Here is a 23,750-nt window from a genome sequence, read left to right on the forward strand (position 1 = left end):
TTTAACCTGCTTTTCTTCTGGTTTTCCCCCTGCTCCTGCTGTCTCCCAAACAAGCCTGGCTTGCCTTAAATCATGGAGAGTTTCACTGAATGCAAACCACTCTTGGCTTCAGCTTACCTCGGGCTGTAGCTCTGGACAGTGATGCCAGTGAGCAATAGGAAGTGGTGGTTTGGGGAGTTCTGCTTTGCACTGAGCTCTTGGTCATGCTGGGTGGGTTTTTTGGAAGCTGCTCTTGGAGAAGGGGCAGATGCAGCCTGGGAGTGAGCACAGCTGAGGGGGTGACACTGTGTGCTGCTGGGGAAGGAACAAGCCATGGGCATCACAAGTGGGCACAAATTGCCTTAACCTGGTACTTGCCAAGGAGTGATGACAGCGTCTTTATCTCACTGATTCTTCTCCCAAGCAATGGTTCCTTTCCTGATGCCAAACTAAGATCCCTGTACCTCAAAGAGTTGTTTTTTCAGTGTTTGTGTTCTGAGTTACTGGAGTATCTGAAGTGGTCACAGACTGCTCAAATCCAGGCTCTGTTTCACAGGTATTGAGTGTGGAAGAAGAAACGGAGTTGAGCAGAGCAAGGGAAGAAACAGTGTTTAACTCTTGACTTCAGTGGTAGCTGTGCAACAGGGAAGGGTTTCATAGATCAGATGACTTAAGATGCATCTGAATGTGATGCTGTTCCAGGAAATATCTCAGTGCTCCAAAGTGCTACAAACCAAGGAGCTGATAAGCAAACGCGAGTGGAGGGAGCAGAGCTGTTGAGTGCCCTTCCCAAAGGAGAAGGGTAAGGTTAGCTCAGTGTTTTACTTCTCCTTTCTCAGCTGCACTGCTGGGAAAGCTCTGTCACAAAGGCAGAAGGCAGTGTGGTCCCCACCTTCTCTAGTTTGCAGCTACCCCTAAAGCAGCTCTGAGGAGTAAACCTGTTTCTCTCAATTATTGACTCAGGATTTGGGGGAGGGCAGGAAAACTTCTTGGAAACATCATGCAAGATTTTCTGTTTGAGAAAGTGGAAAACATGTTGCTCTGAGAAGTAATTTATTGACACCTTTCAAATGTCTCCTCTGTATACAACACAGATTCCTGCAGTCAGACTGAGGCAGACTTGTGCTTCACTTGGCTTTGCTCCTGAACAAACTGTTGCTGTTTGTCCTTAGAAGGTCTGCTCTCCACCCCACCCCCAAAGCTCTTAATTTGACTTGCTTTCCTTGATACTCCCTTAATTCTACTTTGGAAAACTCAGAGTCTCAAACTGAAAAAGCACTGGTTTATTGATGGAACTCTTTCCCATTTAATTCCACCTCTGGATTCAAGGCTTTGATCCATGTGGTTTCAGTCTGGTGGGAGTACAGTAGTGCATCAGTCATGGTGTTGGATGTGGGCAGGAGACAAAAGAATACCTACTGTATTCTCTTTTTCTGTCCTTTCTTGCAGCCCAGCACATGCATTCCTGGTTGCAGGGAGTTCAGCTGGCCATCCACGTGGCTGGACTGCTGCCCTCTCTCCAGTTCAGTAGGATGTGACCGAGGCTTTAATTAGGATTTTTTTAATAGGCTAGTCTGCTCAACAGCTTGGAAAAGTTTGTTAAACTCACTTCATTTTCCACCATGGCTTGATTAATTTCTATGTGTAGCTGAGGCCTTAAGGATAGAAGCTGTCACCTATTTCTAATCACAGGTTTCATCTTTTGATTTGTTTTCAGACCTGAAAGAGAACAAATTCTGAAGTTATGTTGAAGGTAATCCAGGTTTCATGAAATCTTCATACTGAAGTGTCAATAGGGTGAAGGTTTAAGTGCAGAGTTGAAGAATTCCTCCTCCTCATGCCACAACAGATGTCACAAAGGAGAAAATATTTGGAATAGCTGATATGTTTTGATGTGAATAGATAAAAAACCTTGCAAGGTAATGCAGAGTGAGAATGCCTGCTGATTGGAAAGGCACTGGGGAGGTAGGCAGGGTAACAACAGGCAGAAACCGCACCTCAGGGCTGGTCAATTTTTTTAGAATTAAGAAATACCAAACTTTTCTTGAAAAAGGTTTTTGTTTCTGGGGCAGATGATTTTTTAGAATCAGCTGTGAAGCTGCCTTGAGGAGTCCCTCAGACCTGCAAGCCTTGTGTTGTCTGTGGCTGAGCCTGCCAAGCACTGAGGTAATGGGCATGGGGCACAACTTCAGAGTAATGTAAGCAAGGTGGAATTTAATTGCTTTCTGCACTCTATTCTCTACACACTTGATTTTATAGGAATCAAACTGTTAAACAGCACACCTGAGTACAGCTAAGACTTAGGTTGCATTTTAGCTGAGTTTTACCTAAAACCTTACTTTCAGATACTCAGCAGCTTTCTGAGTTTTGCAAGGCCATCATTTTATTCTGCTCATCTAAAAACATCTCAGTTGTGTACATACAGGAAATGAGAATCTTATTTAAAACAAAATTTTAAAGAAATATGAAGGATGAATGGCACTTTGCAGTCCTTATAGTCTTCATTTAACAACAGACAAATTTCAGTGTGACATGTCTGAGGTGATATTCCCCAGAAAGTGGAGCATTAGGACACTGCAGCAAATCTTTGGTGTGTAAGTGGAGCAGGAAGCATCGTTCTGCAAGATACTCAAGGTTATGCCTCTGGTAAGTGCATCCAAGTTGCTGAGCTTTCCAGCTGGCCACCTGCCATGGAAAAGTCCAAGCTCAACATTCTCTCATGGCTGGTGTTAGCTGCTTTTTCAGCCCACAAGATCTAAGATATTTATTTCCCATCCCTTGATCTGATAAGATTTGAAAGGGAAACTCTCTGGTAAACTTGTGATTTAGTCTTGATCAGATAGTCAGTACTGCTGACTAGATTAATTCAGGAGGTACTTTTTTTTGTCACTGTCTGTTCTAGTTCTGCAGATGTCTCCTGTAAACAAAGCAAGTTTCAGGTTTGCATTCTGACCTGCTGGGAGCAAAGCATGGGCCTTGGGTCAGGGAATAACAGGATTGTGCATCATTCCAGGGGATGCAGAAACATCCAGTTGCTTCTAAATTCTGCCCTGTTGGTTGAAAATGCCTATTTTTCTGTGTCAGCTGCCCACTGAGAATAAATGGGATAATTTGCTGGTGATGGGCCAAAATCTTGGATCCATCCCTCCTTGTGCAGCCCAGGACTTTTGTTCTAGCTGTGGCAGGAGTGCTGGATCAGTTGCTTTTGGGGTGTTGAGCTGGCTGTGCCTGGAATGAGAAGCTGAGCCTGGCGTGCGCTCGCTCGGCTCCACGGAGAACCTCCGGAGTGGAGATGAAAGGGCTCTGGCAGCACTTGCAGACAATGAATTCCCTTGGACAGTTGGCAGGGAAACAGGAAGGAATCCTTCCATGGGATGCTTAGGAGTAGGTCTGGCAGCCACTGGTGCCAGGTCTGAGCCGGGCTCGCTGCTGATGTTGGATGCAGTCGTTGGACTATTTTAGTTGTTTAAACATAGCTGTGATTCTTCCACATGAATTTGGTCTGTATCCCTTTGCATCCACTCCTCAGCTCTTGCTAGCTGCTGGTCAGTGAAGGGTAGGACATGCTGAATCCCTGATGTGCAGGTCTGTCTGGTTAAGGATTTTTCTAGATTTATTTTTTGGAAAGCTAACATTTAGCATGTTTGTGTTACACTTTGTGTTTTGTTTTGGCCAGTACTGTTTTCTCTGTTGTTTGCACCTGTTTTTTTTCCTGCCACTGCAAATCTGTGAAGCAGAAACAGCAGTGATTAAAACAGTAAGTATGAGTAAAATCAAAATTACAGGGATTTTTTGTTAATGTTTCTTGAAGCTTTTAGTGTAGGATGGACCCTGCCTTAGTCTATTAACAGAAAATTCCTTTCTTCCTGGAGGCACTGCTGCTGGTGTGCATATTTGAGACAAATGAACAGAATTGTTAACCTAGTCCAAAAGTAATTTATCTCATCTACATCCTGTTGATGTAGAAATACCTAGAATTTCAGGAAAAAATGTAACTCTAGTTTTCCCTTGCAGCACTTGAGAGAAAGAATTGCTGTATTAGATTGCTGGAAAAAGTTAACACATGTTAAGAGTTGCCCTTCAGCAAAGAACCCTGCTCCTGTGTGTGTGTTTCTTAGCTGCAAGGCTGGAATTTCAGTCACAGGATTCCACAGATCTTAGTACTGATGTGGAAGCTCTGATTAACCTAAAGTTTTTCTGGAGAATTAAATAAATATCTATCACCTATTATTTTCCATATGCTGCAAAGCACAGTTAGGCCATGTGTCATGGAGGATGAGTTGATATAAACCCACCCTGTCATGTACAAACAAATTTTTCCATTGCCTGTTTGGACTGAGCTGACAAATAATGAATTTTTAAAATATTTTCAGACCTTAACATCTGATACCTACCCTGTGTGAGCAGGCAGCAGAAAGGAGAGGTAATTTTTGGAAGTTTGGAACCATATGGTACTTTTTTTATAGTTGGCATGTTTGCAGGGTCCAGATAGCAGCAACTTGGATAAGCACTGGAGTTGCTGGATGGGAGCCAGGAGCTCAGTCTGTTGTTAAGGAGGAAGTTAAATAACACTGGAGAGATTTGATAGCTGGAATTCTGTAGAGCTTAAATGAGGAGAAGTGGTTGGTCTCTGCACTGGAGCTGGTGATTGAATGAAAAATTAATGTTTGTCTTGTGTCAATAAACTTCGATGCCCAGACAGGATGTAGAATATCTGTAGAACAGAATTGCAGTGTCCAATGGGCATCAGCATTTCAGGGCAATTTAGGTTACTTCAGCATCCTCTGGGGGAATTCTTAACAAGCACAGACTTGCTCACCTCCTTGGAAAATAATACTGAATTCATCAGCTGTCAGAGAGGAGAGAACACATTTCTGACTGCAGTAAATCCATGCCCTGTTAGCAGTGAGGCTGAATAGAAGTGCAGATTTAGCAGTAATCTCTCGAAGGAGCCTGCAGGCTTGGGGAGGGGGAGTTGTTTGTTTGTAGTTGTCCCTCAGGAGACTTTTAGCCCTTGGGCAGAAGCAGGGTGCAAAGCCTGAGCCCCTTCACTTCCAAAGATTTGTGTTGTGGTGGCAGGGTGTCAACGTGCTGCTTGTGTCCAGTGCCTCTCACTAAGGAAAGCATTTTCTGTGTCACTTTTTGTTGGTGAGGCTTTGGTTCTAATTTCAGTACCCAAAAACTTGGCTGATATGACTCCTGAACATTTTCAAGTACTGGGCTCCTGGTTATCCAGCTTTGGATGAAATTGTGTCAATGCTTTCAGCCCATCCCATTTATGTATCCAAGATCTCAGAGCTGGGAGATTCCCAAACGTTTTATCTGGATCAGTATTCTCACCTTGCAGCCTCTGCTGCAGGTTCTGGCAGTTATTTGCAGTATCTGTTTCTCTGTAGTGTGGGAATTCTGTTAGATCTGTATTTTTTGTTTCTGTTTGATCTGTGTTAGATGCTTCCTTGAAGTACAACATTTCCTTCCTCTGTGGTTAATCCATCATCTGAAACAAGCTAAGACTGACAGGTCTACCTTAAATTGTGCGCTCTAAATTTAGCAGCCAGAGACAGAATGATCAGGAAGGGCTAAATTAATATTATGTCAAAAAGGCCTTGGGACAAGGAAAGGAAAAAAGCCAATTTGGAATAGAGGGTCTCCTTTCAAGTCTTCTAGTTCAGAGCAGAATATAGAGGAACTGCTTTACAGCAGGAAAAGTTTGAAATGAGCCAGTATTTTAGGGAACTGGACAATTGGATGTGTCACTGTCCTTTATGATTTGACCAAGGCTCACTCTGAATAACTGAGGGTTACAGTGGCAGGTTGATAAATTCTGGCTTACAGAACATATCTGCTGAGTTTCTGGGGATATTTTAAAGATTGCTGTGCATTATTTTCAGTATTCAGTAAATACTGCTTGGGAGCTCTGCCCAAAATGAGGCTATCAATGGCAAAGGAAGTGATGCCAGATTAGTTATAATATTTCTGTGTGGAGATTTCCTATGTGCTCTGAACGTAGCCTGAAGGGACAGCGATGTTGAGTTCAATCATTATTTTCATGGTGACTTATTTGGAGCTCATGTTAAGATGGCATTCACATTGCACAAAGTATGTAGATTAAAATTTCTTTTTTTTCATGGCTTTCGTCCGTTGGGAATGCGGTGGTCAAAATAATCTAGCATATAAAGAGAGTTTAGAGGACTATTTCAGGAAGCAGGAGTATATGTTTACATTTCAACTTTCCTCCCTTTCTCTTCCACCAGGCAGTTTTTAAACAAATTGCACTATTTTCTCTGGCTTCACCAAACTTTATACTGCAGATAGACCAGTTTAAAAGAATAACAGGGTTTTTTTTAAATAATCCAATAGCGATACTGCATTGTGGGCTCATTTGAGGCCTTCTGTTTGTGTTTCTCGATTCCCCCAGTTCCCAGATGTGCAGTGACTCATCCTCCTGAACAATGGGAACAGCATCTCCAACTCCTTCTCTTGGTCCCGGTCGCAGAACTGTTACTCAGAGGGTCTGGACTGCAGGGGAGGGGAGCTCAGCAGTGACAGAATGAGTCACCCCAGCTTTGTGGTCACCCTTGGGTGGGGAGCAAGGAGTGCAACACCAATGGTCACTGCTCCACTCTGGGGCACTAAAAAAGGATCATCTGAGCTACATAAAATTCATAACTCAGAGGTCACTGTTCCCTCCCCCACAGCTGTCCCGTAAAACACGGGGTGTGGGTGCAGGAGACACCACTAAAACATCTTGATTTATTATCAGGGAGGATGAAAATCCATAAAAATAGCCAACTGGTTTGTAACTTTCCAATGTCAAATGTACTAATTGAGCGCTAGTTAAAAATAAAATAAATAAGAAATGTCAGTGCCTAAATGCTTCACTGACAGACTCTGCTGAGACTGTGACAGGACAGGGCTTCCTATCTCAGTATTGTGCTGGTTGAAATTAAAGTCTTTCATATTTTAAAAGCATTATTTATGAATATTGTTAGAATATTTTTAAAGGAAATAGTGTCCTATTAGGACAAGGCAAGACAGTCTTTTTAAATCTGAAAGGCAGAAGCTCAACAACCTTCTATGGGCACCATTGATCTGAGGAAGTTGCTGGAGCTGCCACAGTTTTTCTTGCAACATCAGCCTGTAAAAGATCTGATCTGGACCTTTTTTGTTTGTTTTCTAAGTGAACACACCACGATGTGATTATATTTAGGTAGTTACACTTAGTATAAATACACATAGAGGGTATAAATATACATATATTATAAATAACTTCAGCTTTCATTTCTACTTTGCAAGTATAGCTTGAAATAGATTGTGATGTTAAAATAAGCTTTCTTTTTCCCCAACAGAACCCTTAAAATACTGAAATTGAAGTCATCAATCTGCATAAAGTTATTTTTAGTATCTGATGAATCAATTGCAAATATTTGCTGACACTTTTATAGGAAGTCATGGTCATGGACCTGAAATAACTGGCTAAGATCTGGAGGAGGAGAGCACTTGAACTGCTAAGCCAGCTTTGAATGGAGCTGAATGGCTGGACGGATATTGGGGAAACATTAAATATTTGCACTGAAAAAGCCAAACCAGCTTCTTTATGGCCAGTGTCATGAAGAGGAAAAATAATTCAACACAAAAGAGGCAGCTGATATTTATTTTGATAGTTACTTGTTTTGAATGGAAAATCTACTTTGATATAGAAACTGTGTGTGTATTTTTATATGCATACATTTATATACATAAGCATTTGTTTGTGTGTGTGTGTAATACCCAAAGCATGAGACAGCTTTGCATAAATAATAATTTATTAGTGGAATTCAAAAATCCATTGAAGTGTAGCTTGATATCAAACTCTATGAATTTGACTTCTAGATCTAATTAATACTGCTGTGTGAATGACTAGGAAAAATGAATATAGATAGGAATGTTCACTCAGCATAATTGTTCCAATTAGAAACACTAATAGCAAGCAGTTGGGAAACCTGGACTTTCCATATTTTCCTCATTTCATACGTTACATGTTACTCATCACGTCAGTTAATGCCCAGCACGTGTGTGTGCTGCTGCCTGGAGGAGCTGAATGTGCTTCCCAGAACATCCCAGTTTGCTGTAAATATGACTGAGATGTAGGACAAGGTTATTACAGAAGCCTTTGGAGCAGGAACTGAGTTCACACTTCCAGGGGATTTAATAAAGAATCATTAACAGGGAATCATTAAAGCAGGAGGTTTTGAGTGCGCGCGCTGGGTTTGGGCTTATTGCTCTGGCAGGTTTTTGGTGAATGTTTTTCCTCCCTTCATGTTTGTGTGCTTTAATGTTTTGAGGGTTTTTAAACTTCAAACCCTCTGGAGCTTGTTGAGGATTTGTTGTTTTGGCTGGAAACAGATATTTTGACTTAAGTACTGGATGCCTTTGGATTCTGTGCTAGCAGAGAATATTCAGATTGCTTCAGATCTGTCAGACCATGCATATGGTGCTCACACCTGTTCCAGCCACCTGACTTACCCACCTCTCCCAGTGCTTTGCCATTGCTGATTAAATTTTCCCTGAACAAATTATGTGGCTTAATTGCAACGTTAATAAGAGCTGGGTAAGAATCTAGAGAAGTCTGTTTTCCTTAAATCACCGCAGAAATGAACGTGTATATTTCCATTAATCAGTTGATTTTCTTACCTCCCTATCAACGTGCAGAATGTCAGAGTGATGGATGTGTGGGGTGGGAATTAGGGGAGGCAGAAGCTGTAAATCAGGTGATCCTGCCTGTGTGTCCCTGCATCTCACAGGCACGTGGCTGTTCCCTGCTCCAGCCTGGGAGAGGGGACAGACAGGCAGGGACTCTTGAAGCAGCTGGGTAGAAAATTGGAAGAATGTCCATCAGAAATGGCCCCTTTGCAGTATTTTTGCACGTCTGAAGGAGCTGTGTAGGGTGGAGCACAACAGATAGAGAAGGGGTTTTTTGTAGCTTCAGTGATCTTTTTCTTTCTGGGCTCTCCCATCTCCTGAATATGACTAATGCTGTACAGGAAGCCCTTTTCTCTTATTCATGCAGTCTGTGATATCTCTTCTGATCCACAGAGTGCCAAAAAATACAGGAAATTACTTTCACCTTATGAAAATTCATGATTGTAAGGAAGCTCTTAGAGCAATTGTTCTTTGGAAACTTCCCCTCTCCCCCACCCCCCAAAAAAAGAAGTGGATTTTTTTTCTGCCAGCAATCCATTGTAAATCTTTTGTTGATACATGGTAGTCTTTTGCAAATCCGTGTGTTCTCTCTCCTTTATGAAAAGACACTTCCATTTTAAATGTTAGGAAATAATAAGCTCCAGCTCCTTTTGTGTGTGCCTTAGGCTGGGAGTGTGTACTTGTCCAACACTGAATCCTCTGATCTCCAGTCTGGTTCCTCACAATGAACTGTTGTGTTCATCTGTTTAGAGTTGTACTGGGGGCAGTAATTCTGTTCTGCTGTCTCAGGCCTATGGTGTAGAGGAGGATGTGTGGTTTAAGAGTTTCTATTGCAGCTGAAGTACTTGGGGGAAGTTCCATTCTGAATTAGTGACTTGGTGAGGGCACCTACTGTCATTTGGTCATGACTGACAGCCCTGCTCTGGGATAAGGAATGGGTTTTCCTGCCTAAAATCACTAAAAGGGAGCAGGATTTTCCACTTTTTTGTTCTCATGACATGGCTGCAACTGCAAGACACATCCTGAGCAGTAAAGGATACTTACTGAATTACTACTTCATGAAGAGAAGCATTTGCTGAAGGGTTTCACTCCAGAGTAGTCTGCATCTACATGGAAACCATATTGTTACTTCTTCAAAAGTCTGTGCAGGGCTTCTTGTCCCCACTTAATGCAGAGGGGCCCTTGGTTTAGGTGGGACACACAGGCAAGCTTGTTTGATAAAAGACTAAATCCTCTTACACAAGACTAAATTTTCTCACAAGAATGAATTTTCCCTGTAAACATTCCTATTTTCTCCTCAATATAATTGCTAAAGGACTTTTTACAAGATGAGCAAGTCCATTATTAAAAGTCTTGAGCCCAGAAGGGGAGCTGTCTGTATAAGAGCATGTTCTTGAAAATGCTCCTTTTTTCCTTTGTTTGTGACAAGCAAGTCTAGCTTAAATCATCATAAATTGTGGGGGACTTAAATCTTTCACTTTTCTACTATATGCTTTTGTTCACGGTTACAAATTTTAAACAAACTACACTGGTTTCTTATAAATGTGTTTCATTTTTTACTCCCACTCAGTGTCAGTTAACTGCACTTATCTTACAAGGGGAAAAAAGCCAAATTCTTTAAGTCAGAGAACTTACTTTAATAACACTACTCTTTTATTGTAGAGATTTACTGGATAGATCTGAACATTTGCGTAAATCTCTTCAAAACTTGGATTTTTCCAGACCTGGTGATATTGCTTTGTTAGACCTCAGCTCATGCTGGGAAGAAGGCCTTGGTTCTGTTGGATTTTTGTCCTAGAAACAAGCTCAGTTCCCATGTCTTTGCTTTTCCACAGGGTGAATCAGTGAAATACTTCCTGGATAACCTGGATCGGATCGGTCAGCTGGTAAGAAACCTTCTCCTTCTGAAGCACAGAGCTCCCTGAGCCAAGGAGAGCCTGAGTGTGCTGTGATTAATGGGGTTTGCTTGGGTTTTTTCGTTTGTTTATGAAATAATTACGCATTAAATTCAGTGTTCTTTCTGCAGAAACAGTAAACTTCAGCTTTCTGAAACTGAAGGTTAGCATTTGTTTAATCTTTTTTGACAGACAACAAATGGAAGTTGTATTTGTGCGCATATTTTATCAGCCCTTCTGTGCAGTCTCTGGATCTCATTCACTTTTCCTGATGTTCTGATGGCTGCTGCTACTTAAGGTAGCAGAATGAAACCTTAGCAAAATAAAAACCATTCCTAGCACTTGTAGGATTCAAAATTTGTAATGAAAACATCTGTCAGGAGACTTGGAGGAGAAAGAAGAGAGATGATTTTCCTAAACAGTAACAATGATAAGGTTCTGAAGAGCAAATTTCTCTACAGCAGTAGATTGGGTCACAGCCTGTGGTAGAATGTGTTGCTGTACTTGCTGGTCATAGAGTGTGAACCTGGAAGAAGAGTTTCCACTAAAGCTTTCAAGATGGTCCTTTTAAGAGTAATGAACTGTAGAAAAGCTAGATTTAAAAAAAAAATCCTTTTAGTGATGATTTGATCTGCTTTATTGAATGCTTCTTAAGCAGCAATAAAACTGTAGCTAAGAATTTCATGATGAAAAAATACACTTCAGCCTTAAACGAAGAGGCTTGATGGATGAAAGTGTGAGGTAGTGAATTGGTCCTTGATATTTGTTCTCATATGTCTCAGGATCTTCTGTAGCTGTTTACCAAAGTGTTGAGCTAAATGGTCAAGAGGCCAGTGTTTTGAAGTTGAGTATTCATTCTTCATCTGATAATTTAAATTTAAAAGCAGCTCCTGGTGATTTTACCCATTCCTTCAGTATTCAGGCATTATCCAGAATTTTTGAAGGACTTTTTTTGACACTTCTGTCCTTTCTTTTGCAGAACTATTTCCCCAGCAAACAAGATATTTTGCTGGCAAGAAAAGCCACGAAGGGGATAGTAGAGCATGATTTCATCATTAAAAAAATTCCTTTCAAGATGGTGGATGTAGGGGGACAGAGATCTCAGCGTCAAAAATGGTTCCAGTGCTTTGATGGAATAACTTCAATTTTGTTCATGGTCTCCTCCAGCGAATACGACCAGGTCCTCATGGAAGACAGGCGCACAAACAGACTCGTGGAGTCCATGAATATCTTTGAGACAATAGTCAATAACAAGCTTTTCTTTAACGTTTCCATTATCCTATTCCTCAACAAGATGGACCTTCTCGTGGAGAAGGTCAAGACTGTCAGCATTAAGAAGTATTTCTCGGACTTCAAGGGCGACCCTCACCGCCTGGAGGACGTGCAGCGTTACCTGGTGCAGTGCTTCGACAGGAAGAGGCGGAACCGCAGCAAGCCCCTGTTCCACCACTTCACCACGGCCATCGACACGGAGAACATCCGCTTCGTGTTCCACGCCGTCAAGGACACCATCCTGCAGGAGAACCTCAAGGACATCATGCTGCAGTGAGGGAGAGCAGCCCCTGCTCTGCTGGAATTTCGCTGGAGGGTTCCATCGAAGTTTTTCATCCTTTCTTTACGGCCCTCGCGTGCGGCGTAGGGCCCGCGCGAATTCCTTGGCTCAGGAATGCTGTACACTAGCCAGTCCAAACAGAGGAGCTCTAGGCCGGAGGAGTCGTGTTGATGTTAGCTACTGAATCATTTGGACTAAAACACTACTGAAACCTGGCCCTGGTGGGTTCTGTACCGAGTTTGGAACGCTGAATGACACAACCACCGTCTGCCTTCTTCGAGAACAGAAATCTCTGACAAACCATGGGTGGAAGACACGTTTCCATGAATGCTCTCATTTTTCAGAGACACTAATTGTACAAACTGCCTTTTTTTTTTTTGTAGTTTGGAGGTGCTGAATCGATCAAACTAATCTAAACATGATGAGATTGGCAGCTGTATTGGAGAATGTTAATGGAAGTTCCATTCTTAACCTTTAGGAGTATAACCAGGTCTTGTGTGTGTTCAGCTTTGCCAGGGGTCTAAAATCCACCTCCCAAGGTGGATGCACAGCTCTTGTCTGAAGGTTTTGCATGAGTCTCCTGAGGGAGAAGGCTAAAACTGTAAGGAAACTCATGTTGGAGTAAATGGGATGGGGACTTGAGGCCTCGCTGATTCAGAGAAGGGTTTATTTTGCACTATGCTTGGAGGGTGTTACATCATGGAAAACTGATTTCCTTGGTCCAGCAGCCTGTGCTGGAGCACCCAGCCATGTATCTGCACAGTGGTTGCTCAAGGGAGATGTGCTCCATGGCCAGCTAGCACTGTCCTCACACCCACAGTGGGCAGCATTTGTGAAAGTTCAGTATCACACGTGACAGGGCTTCATCTAAACTCAAAAGTTTGGAAGCTGATTAAACTCTTTAAGCAGAAGTTTTAGTAGCACAGCAGCTGCTTGATTAGTTCCCAGCAGCTGACCTTGTAGGAAGACTGAACACCCTGGAGATCCCAGCTTTCCAGCTGCACTGATGGATTTGGACAGCAAGACCTTGCTGTAAAATTAGCCTTTAATCTGTGTCTTAATGGGATCTTCAGCCTGTAGTGATGCACATGGAACTCAGAGCTCAGTTGGGTTTGGAGCTGCCCCTTTTGGGCAGTGGTTTGGGTGTAAAATGGCAAGAGGCTGTGAATAATTTGGGTGTGAGCTCCAAATGTCCTTGTGCTCTCAATCTCTGCCAGGTGCCTTTTCTGTGTACAGACATTGAAACTTTTCTACTGCAGTGGGGTACATGAACAAACCGAAGATATTGTAGTGCTATCCTTTAGGTAACTCAAACATAGTTTACTGTGCAATTTTTGTCATAGTTTTTATCCAAGGATAAAACCTGAAGGGCTGTTTGTACCCATAAAAAGTCAGCATAAAAAGTCCCTGGAGTTCTTATCCCCTTTGAGCCTGTAATGGCATGTCAAAACAAGCAAAGTTTTACTTCAGCTGGTAATCCCATGGGAAATGTGGTCAAAGAAAAGTCCTGTTCCGTTGTCCTTTCATGTTAATTTGGATAAAATCTGGAATCTTTCTTCCCCTCTGAAGCTTGCAGATGTTCATATCAGTATTTTTGTGTAGTTTCCTGATGTAGCAGCCTCCTGGCTTTCCTTGTGCAGGCTCCAGAGTGGAAAAGCTGTGGCTGTAACAGGCACAGAATCGACGTAAGAAGCAACTGAGAAGTTGCAGATGGGAAAACCTAACTTAAATTTCAGCAAACTTAAACAGGAATTAGCTTCCTTGTAACAAGTCTTATTTTGCCAGGACCAACTCTGTCTTTTAAATATTTATTAATTTTTAGCCTTGAAGGGGAAGAATGTTATGTGACTAATATTCAGATGGGGGAAAATCTTCAGATTATTACATTTGAAAAGGAAAATGTTTCACCACAGCGTGATGCAAACAAGTTTACTCATCACATAAGGTTGGTTTCTGTGAGCCCATTTGTTTGGCTGAGGACTAAGGCTGCTCTCAAAGCTTTCAGATGTTTTCTGAGTTCTTGGTAGTGGTTTTCCTTTCACACACTGGGAAAGAAGAGGCAGTTGTGGGCTCACCTGACTTCTAGGTTGACTTGACTTTAGTTCTTAGTTTGCTGTGAGCTTTATTCTTTCACTGAATTTTCCAGATGAGTTAATATTATGCCTGTTTTCTCAAATTAGTTAAACATTCCCTTTCAACTGTATTTTTTCTCAAGAATTACCTCAGTTTGGTGTCTGAATCTACTGTAGTTTTACCTGGGAGGCATAGCATGGAATTTGTTCTGTTTTTCTCTTGACACTCATCCATGGTTTTGTATCCTTAGTCACCTTATGGATTTACCCTCAACAGAGTTCATGATGCAACTTATATTTTAAATAACTTAAAATCTGCACCTGGAAAAGAAACAGCATGAGAGATCTCACACTGAGCTCTCAAGCTGCCTTTTTTTTTTTTTGTATGATATGGCAGTTTTGCACACTAAGTCAGTTTTAGGGCCACCCTACCTTGGGCCCATGATTGCCTTTCTTGTTTTAATTGATGAAATGGGTCTGAGTGTGGGGCTGCAGCTGCAGGTGAAAGTCTGAGTTTTGGCTCTGTGGGCTCAGAGTGCTGTCAGGTTTGGACAGTGAGGGATCACACCAGGGACCCCAGGTCAGGAAACTCTCCTTGCAAAAGTCAAGCACTTCCCAAGTTTGCAGAGGAGCTGGCTTGTGAGTAAAAAGGATGTAGGGGTCTTTTTGAATTGTCAGTTTTCTCTGCAAAATACTCATCTTGCCACAGCTGAGGGGGCTTGGGGTTTTTTTCCAAGGGAAGTTGTAGTATAATAAAGCCAGAAAATCATGTTGTGGTAAATCAGTGAATTACTAAAGCAGAGCTTAGGTAGATGAGGTTGTTCACACTTCTAGGGACAGGCCTGGTCGGTTGCTTAGTCCTTTCACCAGAAACAAATAGAAAACTTTATTTTAAGTGACATCCTGGAGAACTTTGCAGGTAAACACAGCTGGAGAGAACATCTTTTTTTGTTAGTTTTATAGGCTTATTGTTCATTTGGCTGGTCAGGAAATGGGTCACAGGCAGGATGATGATCAGATGGAGACCTTGAACAAGTACTTTTTTTTTTTTTTAAGGAAAAGAGCAGCTTTTTGCTGTCCCTCCTCTGACACCCGGGGTCAGTGACAGAATGTTGCAGAGGGGCTGTCTCTCCTGAGGACAAAGAGAGGAAACTCTTGCAGCCTGTGCTTGGGGCAGAGACTTACATAAACCTGGAGCTGAAGTAGAAAAATTAAATGGGAGACATTTTTCCAACACTACTTTGTGTTTGTTGTCCTCAAAACAAGTGTGAAGCTAGTAGAGTGTGTCAGCAGCACTCCTGCAGACTGCAGTGCTGGCAGGCTCTGAGCAGTCCTTAGATGCATTGCAAGGTGACTTGGGGGAGTTCAAAAGGATGAGTGGTTTTCTGCAAGTGACATATTCAATAGGCACTTGTCACTTTGAAGGAATGAAGTAGTTCTTAATGTTGAAAATGACCTAATGGGAGTTGTGGAATTGAAATTACTGGCCACTCAGTTTTACAACTCAAAGATGCTTTCAGCTTCATGCAGAGAATGGATCTTATTTCATATGGCAGCCTAGATTATTTGACTTAGTAACCTGATTATATATTTAATTTTTTTAGTTGCTGCTGTGTAAAACCTAGAACTAGGCATGTTACAAGAAAGAAGCTCCTGAAGATGACCATTCCCAGGCCTTCTGAGGCAGGTAGAGCTGAGCTGCAGCCAAGCAGGCAGAGTAGAGAAAGTCATGGCAAATAAACCATAGGGAAATGGAGGAAGAGCTCAGTTGAACATGGCACTGGAAACGAAAATATAATTCCCCTAGGACGCTGAAGTGGCATTTGGTGTGAAAAGTGGTGCATTTGGAATGTGTCCCATCCTGTCCACGTGTTGCCCCCCCTCCCCATGGCCTCATTCCCTCTGGGAATTCACCCATCCTGGTTACTGTGATCTGCAGAGAAATGTAGAATTAAAGCAGTTAAAAGAACAAATGTGGTACCACTAAAGAAACCAGCAGCATTCTTTAGTGACAGACAGTTGCCTTCCACAGAACAGCATTTTAGAAAACAGGTCCTCTGCTGCCTTTAGATGGCTGTCTTTGTATTAACTATGTTTTAACTTATATTAACTTATGTTTTGGAGTCTTTTCTATGTATGTACTTCCTTATTTCTAGGGAAAAAATCCTTTTGTGCATTGACCTAGAGGATTTCTCTAAAAGGCCCCTCTGATTTTCAAGCAGTGAGTTTTGACACCTGACTCAGCTTGGCTTCTGTCATCAAATTTTCAGGAGTACCTGCTGCATTGATGGATGATTTGATGTGTGCCAGCTTGAGAGACAAACATGATATGCAGCAACACCTCCACACAGTGCAGTTTATCATGTAAACCAAACACTGAGCTCATGATGAGAACTCAGTAAGTTGAGCAGTACCCTCTTTTCTGTGTTCTCTTTCTAGTATAAAATCACGTGGTGTAGTCAGGGGTTTAATATAGCACTGCCAACTCTTTACCTCATACTCTGTAATTCTGTAACACAAAGTGCTGGGTGGGGTGTTTCAGTAGCAACTAGAAAACATCTGTGCCTACTTTTGTAAATGAGCTTTTAACAGTTTTTTTAGGGAGCATCCTTTATGGATCAGGAAGACTGGCGTGGTCTGGGCCAGCCTTGGCCTGAGTTAATGCTGACTCCACACACTTCTAGGTGAGGACTGTCTAGCCTAGTGAGGAATAATTGGTAATGCAAGACCTAGTGCTTTTTAATAATACCTGTTTTGTAATTAGCTGGGGTGATCTCTGCTTTGTGCTGTGACGTGGGCACTTCTTTGTTTTAACACTAATCTTTTTTTGCATAGATGGAAATGATAAAGCCAGGAGATTTGCAGCTGAAACTGCCTCTCTGCTAACCAGGTGATGCTGCCTCTCTGCTCACCTTGGTGCCTGGGCAGTTCAGCTCCATCCTTGACATTTTTATCTTGACAATGGCATTTGGAAAGCGGTGTTAAAGTTTGTCTGTGTGTTGATATGCTTGTGTTCTACTGGGTGGGGAGTGTGGAGGTTCTAGATTGTCAGTGCTGGTGGTTCTGTGCCTGGCTTGAGGAGCTGTCCCAGCCCAGCTCTTGGACTGTGACCGAAGGTTGGATCTTCTGTCTGGTGTGAAAATAGTCAGAGGGGGGGAAAAGAGCAGCACTAACTTCCAAGGTGGGCATTCTGGTATTAAAAAAAAAAGCCAAAGTATGTTGGAGGGGAGCAGGAGAGGGGAGCTAGTGTCTAAACAGATGCCAAAAGCTGATGGTGCTTGAAGGCTGTATTGAAGTGAAACGCCATCTGCACTGACCCAAAAGCTTTGAGTGACTCCAGAGAGCCATTGGCTGTGAATTAAGAGCAGCAGGCAGGCAAGGCTGGCCCTGCCATTGTAAATCTCTCTCTTCATCTGTTCATCACTGGGTGCTAAAACTCAATTTTGATAAAATACAGTATGCAGATCTCTGGCCAGACAGTGCATCTTACTCCTTCCTGACAGCTGCTTTAACTTTCTTCAAGATACCAGAGCACAAGAAGGTAAGAGGCTGTTTCCATTCTTTGAATAACAACTGCAACTGATTGAGAGCAATGTTTTTTAAATAAGTGGGACCTGAGAGAGCATCTATTGAGGGAAGTGGCAGGTTTTGAGTAGCACAATTTCTCTGCTGTCACTTGCCACCAATCTCTTGTGCAGGTGGTTGGGCACAAAGGCTGAGAGGAGGTGGCAGGGAGCAGGGGCTGGGGGGAGAAAGGATCTGCTGGGAGCTCACGAGACTTGGGAAGGTGCTTGGTGGACTTAGGTTTGGAGAGGTGTGTTCAGAGTCCTGTCTGCACTGGAGCCGTTACCCTCTGTAGGATAGGGAGAGTTCCTCCAGTTGTGTTGTCTGGAATGTGGAATGGGCTAGAATTGATGGTACAGATTAAAAGGTGTTTCTGGAGACTCCACTGAACAACAGTGCTGGTGTTTCTCTAGTGAGAAGTTGTCTTGTTTGTGGAATCAAAATGTACAAAACAAACTGACAAAGCACCAGGTTATCTGTGGCACAACCACATAGCTTAGGAAGCCCAGTGATGTTATCTTTTATTCTGCAATGTACTTGCTCTCTGGTGCCTATGCATTAACACACATGCTATGCAATATCAGTCTTTTTTTAAACCAGTTCACTACATTGGGCAAGAAAGGCCTGAGTTTAGCCTTAATTTTCTTAACAATTCACAGGAAAGTACTTTAAAAACAGTGACAAACTAAAAGAAGGTGGAAAATGCATAAAGTAAAAGCACAGTCCCAGACTGCTCACATAAGTGTCTTTCTAGCACCAAAACAGCATCCGTGATAGAAGCAGCTACTTGCTGTAATAGTTTCAACTTACGAAAACTGTGTACTAGATAAAATTATATTGTGATGTGTAAAAAGTGTATTTTATAGCTTTGGTGACTTAGTTTACTGTTTTGTATATATGAATTTTATAAATCTATTAAAACTTGACTTGTTATACTGTTCTTATGGGTTTTATATTTCAACAGAGTTTGAGGTGACTTTTTTTTTTTTGTTATATTTTTTTCTGTGAGAGAGTTGCCTTTTGAACAAACAGCAGTATGGGCTGTATGGAAGTGCAGCTGTCATGCCATGAAATCTCAGTCTGTAACCTTCAGGTATCTCCCACTCCTCCAGTCCTGGCTGGATTCATTCTTCCTGAGTCTGTCCAGGAGCTCAGGCTGGTGACACATTAACCTGGGTGAAACTTGGAGCTCGTTCATCTGGGGCTGGCTGCGGCATTAGCACTGCTGGGAGGTGGGAGGGGAGGCACAGCTGGAGTTTGCTGATGTATTTTGGGCTCAGCAAGGGAAGAGAATTGGGCCTGCTGAGATGGGAGCACCTTTTGGAGATTCCTCAGTGCTGTGTAGGATCTGATAATAAATAGCCATGGGGCTGTGGCCCCTGGCTGGGAGCACAGCAGAACCTTGGGAGGGTCACCAGTGTCCCCGTCACACAGCATTGCCCCCTGTGCTGCCACAACTCAGGCTCCAGTCCTTGGGAATGCCATTAACCTTACCTCACATTCCTTCACTTCCAAAGGTCACATCTGGCAGATTTTTGTGGCCAGTCTTGATTGTTTCTTGTGTAACCTATTAGTGCCAAGTCAATTCCACTGCCAGTGCACAACTTGAAACACTTCATGGAGCATTTCTGGTCCTTTCTACTGACAACTGGAAATGCAGCACTTCAGCTGCATCAGGTCTTTGGGAGTGGCTGGCTCTGTCCCCAGAGCTGCTGGGCACTTTCAGGTGAGATTTATTGCCAGTGTTCAGCATCTCTGCTGAGCTGCAGTTGCAAATTCAGTATGCTGTAGCAGAAGGTGCCCAGGTGTGATCACTGTAACCTGAAAAGCTCTCAGCAACAGCAGCAGCTCCAGGGGATCTCTTTGGTGAGCTCTGTGGAGCAGAGTGGCCCTTTTAGGGCCCTGGTGTTGCTGAGATGTCCTTTCCTAGCTCAGCTGTGCAGATGTTGCTCCATAAGAGCAAAGCTGCAGCAGTTGGTTCTGCAGGTGGGTTTGTCTGTTCAGTGCCAGTGAGTGCTTGTGCCCCAGGGAGAGCCTAAACTCCATATATTATCTTGGAATTACCTTCCCAGGAGCAGCACAACTCCCTGCTCACAACCAGAGTATCTCTTCTGCAATTTCAGTAATCCAACACTGAAGATAAAAGGGAAAACATGTCTGTTTCCCCAGGGAGAGGCTGCTCTAAAATGCAAAGTATAGCTTGTATTTTTGCTCAAGTGTACAAGGTGTAAGGTTTGGGGTGGTTATAGTAATATTAAAGTATTTGTTAGAACTCTTTGAGGAGAGAAATTAAATGAATCTTTGTGGTTTCTAGCTCCAGCCTGGTATCTCATTATCCTTACAGACTGGGAGGAAGTTTACTCAGTAACTAATCCCAAATTTCTTGCCACTCTTCCCAGGACTGACTGGCATCTTGGGAAGCTGCATGATGTTAAGGCAGGAAGAGTTAATTAGGATGAGTGTTCAGGGATTTTTACCAAAAGTAGCTTTCCCTTAAAGCCTCAGTTTTGCATAGCAGAAGCAGATTTCAGTGAGAAGTTCCATTTTTAGGGGAGAGAGGTGGTCACAGGCACTGTTAAATCACAGAGTGCTGGATCATGCTAATGAAATGTCTGTGGAAGGTGCTGCTTTTCCCTCTCCCACCCTTGCAAGCTGTTGGAGGCAATTGCACCCCTAACTTTTTGTTGTGTTGGTTTTTTTCCCTCTGGACAGCGGCTTTGTCTCCCCTCTCCCTTCAGCTACAGCAAGTCCTTGTTTTCAGAGTAGCAGTGGAATGTTCTGCCTGTTTATTCTTGGGAGAAGATATTTGTCTTGATGAGCTCGTAAAGCTATTAAAAGACTGGTTTTTACTATGTTCAGGATTAGACTTTAGAAGTTGCTTCAAAACAAGTGTCCTTGAGCTCAGGGCAGAAAGGGAGTGGCTGAGCTGCCTTGGTGGGGCAGGGTGCTGCAGGTAGCCACGGGATGGTGTGGTTTGGGAGATGCTCTGAGCCCCAGGAGTCCAACATGGATCTGTGTTGGGCTGCTGGGGTTGTTACATGGAAACCAACAGCAGCTGCAGGGAGGAGGTGCTGGTTCTGCTGGGGGATCTCCTCAAGGTGGGTCAGGTGCAGGATTCATGGTCTGCCTGTCACCACGAGCCAGAGGAGCACAAGCAGTGCCTTCCAGGGCTGCCAGCCAGAGCCCTGGGCCATGCCCAGGGAGCCTGGGGCAGGCTGCTGGCACTGTGTCCTCTGGGACCTGCTGTCCCTGCCCATCTGAGTGCCCCTTTCCTTCCCCTGCCTCTCCTCTGCCAAAGGCTCTCCAGGCTGTGGCTGGGTGCTGCACAGGGAGCACCCAGGTCTCCTGCCCACTGCCTGCCACACAGAGGAACTGCTCTGGACCTGCTGTAACCAGCCCCAGTCCTGGCTGCTGCATTGCAAGCGACTTCTGCATGTTGGATTTCTATATAAAGCACCCTACTCCTTCTTACTCATGGTTGATCCACAGCGTGACCTTCTAAAGTGACTCCTAATTATCTCATCTGGATTTCTGTTTCACAGCTTACTCAGCAACTTATCAGCTGCAAGTTATGTTCCCACACCTTTCCAAGTAGAAGGATCTCCCCAGGAACCTGCTGCTTAACATGCAGGAAAATCTCATTTAGGGGCTTACCTTCACTTTGGCCTACTGCTTATTCCTGTGCCAGCTGTTTTCTGCCCCCCTGCAACTCTGGTCCATGCAGAGAGGGGTAGGAACTGTGCCTTTGTGCTTCAATTCTGGTTATAACCTTCATTTTCAATGTACCCTTGGCCAGTGCTTCTGTTCCTCTGTGACCCAGGCTGCCTGCAGGCCTTTCACTGGTGTGGGCTGGTGCAAAGTGCTGCTCACAGACCCTGTGCTCAGCGTGCAGCTGCAGCACTGGAAGCCTTTGTTGCTGTGGAGTAATGTCTTCCTATGACCAAACCCTGCAGTGGAATATTGCAGGGACCCTCTCCTCCAGCTGCTGAAGAACTTCCAAGTGTTTTCAGCCCCTTTCTGCCTCTTGCCTGCGGGCACTGCTGAGCTGCCCAGGTGAAGCTCTGAGTTGCCATCTCATTTATGTCTTAGCTGGAGCACTTGTGGACAAGCTGAGCAGGGATGGTGTCAAAAACACCCGTTTGCAGTCACAAGAGCTCTCAGCAGAAATTCCTGCTCTCACAGCAGCATTCACGTGTGCCAGGTGTCACAAGGAGCCTCCATCTGTGACTTCTGCCAGCCCTTCTGTGCCACCCCAGTCTTCTGCTGTCTCTAGAATTTTATGATGGGAAGCTGCCTCTGTTCCCTTGGGCAGGACTGTCACCCTGAGCCCCTTTCTGGGAAGTTTCTAAAGTTCAGCCTAATAACTCAGTACAGAATCAAGGAAGAGCAAACAAGGCTGAACAGAGAGTAATCTCTTGCTTAAAATAGTAAATGCGTTCAGGCAACAACTGAGCGAGTTCGGGGGCAGAACTGGGATTTGTAATTCAAGCAGGGTTTGTTTGGAAAGTTTCTGCTGCTGGGAAGAATGTCTTGGATGAGAAGCCTTGGATGAGAGGCCGTCACCTTTGTGGCTGCCAGGAGAGGGCGGCAGCCGCGGCTCTGCTGCTCCAGGCGCGGAGCCTGGAAAATGTTTCCAGGAATTGCCGTCATCAGCCCCAAAGCCAAACTCCCTTTCTCTCCCGGTATGAATCATGCGGATGTGAAACGCTTGTGTTTCCGGAATCCAGCTGAATTTACTGCAAGACCATCTTTGCTACTCACCTGCGTGTGTAAATCTCCGGAGTTCTTCCAGTGTCTTCCAGTTGTCCTCTTGCTTCCAGCTGCAGCACCGCCCTGCTGGGGTGGGGGCCTCAAAGTGCGCAGGGCAAAGCCGAAGCTGCTGCATCCTCGGAGGGAAACATCCTCTCCTTTCTCCCAGCTGCACTGAATCTGGTCCTACCTGCTGGTATTTTTAGACAGGAGAGATTTGGAGCTCAGCCACGTTGCCATGAGCTGTGGGAGTGTTATCGGTGCTCAGGGATGGAGAGGGGTCAGCCTTCCCCTGGCAGGAGCACAGAACCCATCGGCCTCTTGAGCTCTGGCTATAAATAGCCAGGAGAGCAGAGAGGAACAGCATGCCCTGGCCATGGGAAGGGAGGCTCTGCTCTCCCTTGCCAGCACAGCACCCAGTCCTGCTCAGTGGGAAGAGGGAAGGGCCAGGGTGGTCACTTCCAAGGCAGAAAGAGGAACACACGGGTGGTTTCCCCTCTTACATTAATAATCAATGAGTCTGTGAACGTTTCCAGAGGTTTCTTCCCCTGTGCCAAGCTGCAGAGGATGTGGGTAGTTCCAGCTCACGCTCCAAGCCTGGCTTCGTTTGAACTGAGGCATCTCAGGAGATCTTTTGAGGGTCTGCCAAGAGACAATCATCAGGCTAACACTGCTCTTTGGGGCAGAGCTGCCAGGGATCTTTCTGCTTTACTCTGTGCCCATCTCCTCCAGCTCATACTGAGAGTCCACCAGCCTGGATTGTGCTCCTGTGCTCAGCACAACCTCCAGCTGGTGGGACAGAAAGCAGAGCACTCTGAGAGTTTGGGAGGGGAGAGGGGAGGGAGAAATCTCATCTGTGCTAGGGACTGATGTGCTAAGCAGAGAAGAGCTCTCTGTGCAGGGAAGCTGCCCTGGTTTAATTTGCATCTGTTTGTTCAGATGGCCCAAGCTCCTGTGTGAGCATGTTCAGTCTTTAGTGGGGACCTGGCTGACCTCCTCCTGGCCAGCTTCAGACCAAGAAAACAAAAGCACCTACATGGGACTTGAGGTGGGTGTGGACTGGTGGTGTCATTTAGACCAACACAGGAAAAACCCTTAGAGAAGAACTAATCACATCAAAACTGTGTTAGCAATCTCAGAAAACAAAACACCTTTTATTCCTGGGGGGAATTGCTGTTTCTCTGAGGCAGCAACAGCTTGGGGTGAGGAAGGCTGGAACCAGTGACGTGAGCAAAGCTGGCCCAAGGCTGCCCCGGC

General features: G+C 44.1%; 1 protein-coding gene across 1 annotated transcript in view; it reads left to right on the top strand.

Annotated features, from left to right (window-relative positions):
- The window catches only part of GNA12 (G protein subunit alpha 12), a 40,346-nt gene extending 21,662 nt beyond the window's left edge, over positions 1–18,684 (top strand). Inside the window, exons 3-4 of the mRNA XM_084216799.1 lie at positions 10,497–10,547; positions 11,536–18,684. Of these exons, the coding sequence (XP_084072925.1) occupies positions 10,497–10,547; positions 11,536–12,105 (621 nt within the window). The 3' untranslated portion in view covers positions 12,106–18,684. The remainder of the gene's footprint in view (positions 1–10,496; positions 10,548–11,535) is intronic.
- Positions 18,685–23,750: the final 5,066 nt, after the last annotated feature.

The sequence above is a fragment of the Fringilla coelebs genome (assembly GCF_963513975.1).
Source record: "Fringilla coelebs genome assembly, chromosome: 16".
In the NCBI taxonomy this organism is placed as follows: domain Eukaryota; kingdom Metazoa; phylum Chordata; class Aves; order Passeriformes; family Fringillidae; genus Fringilla; species Fringilla coelebs.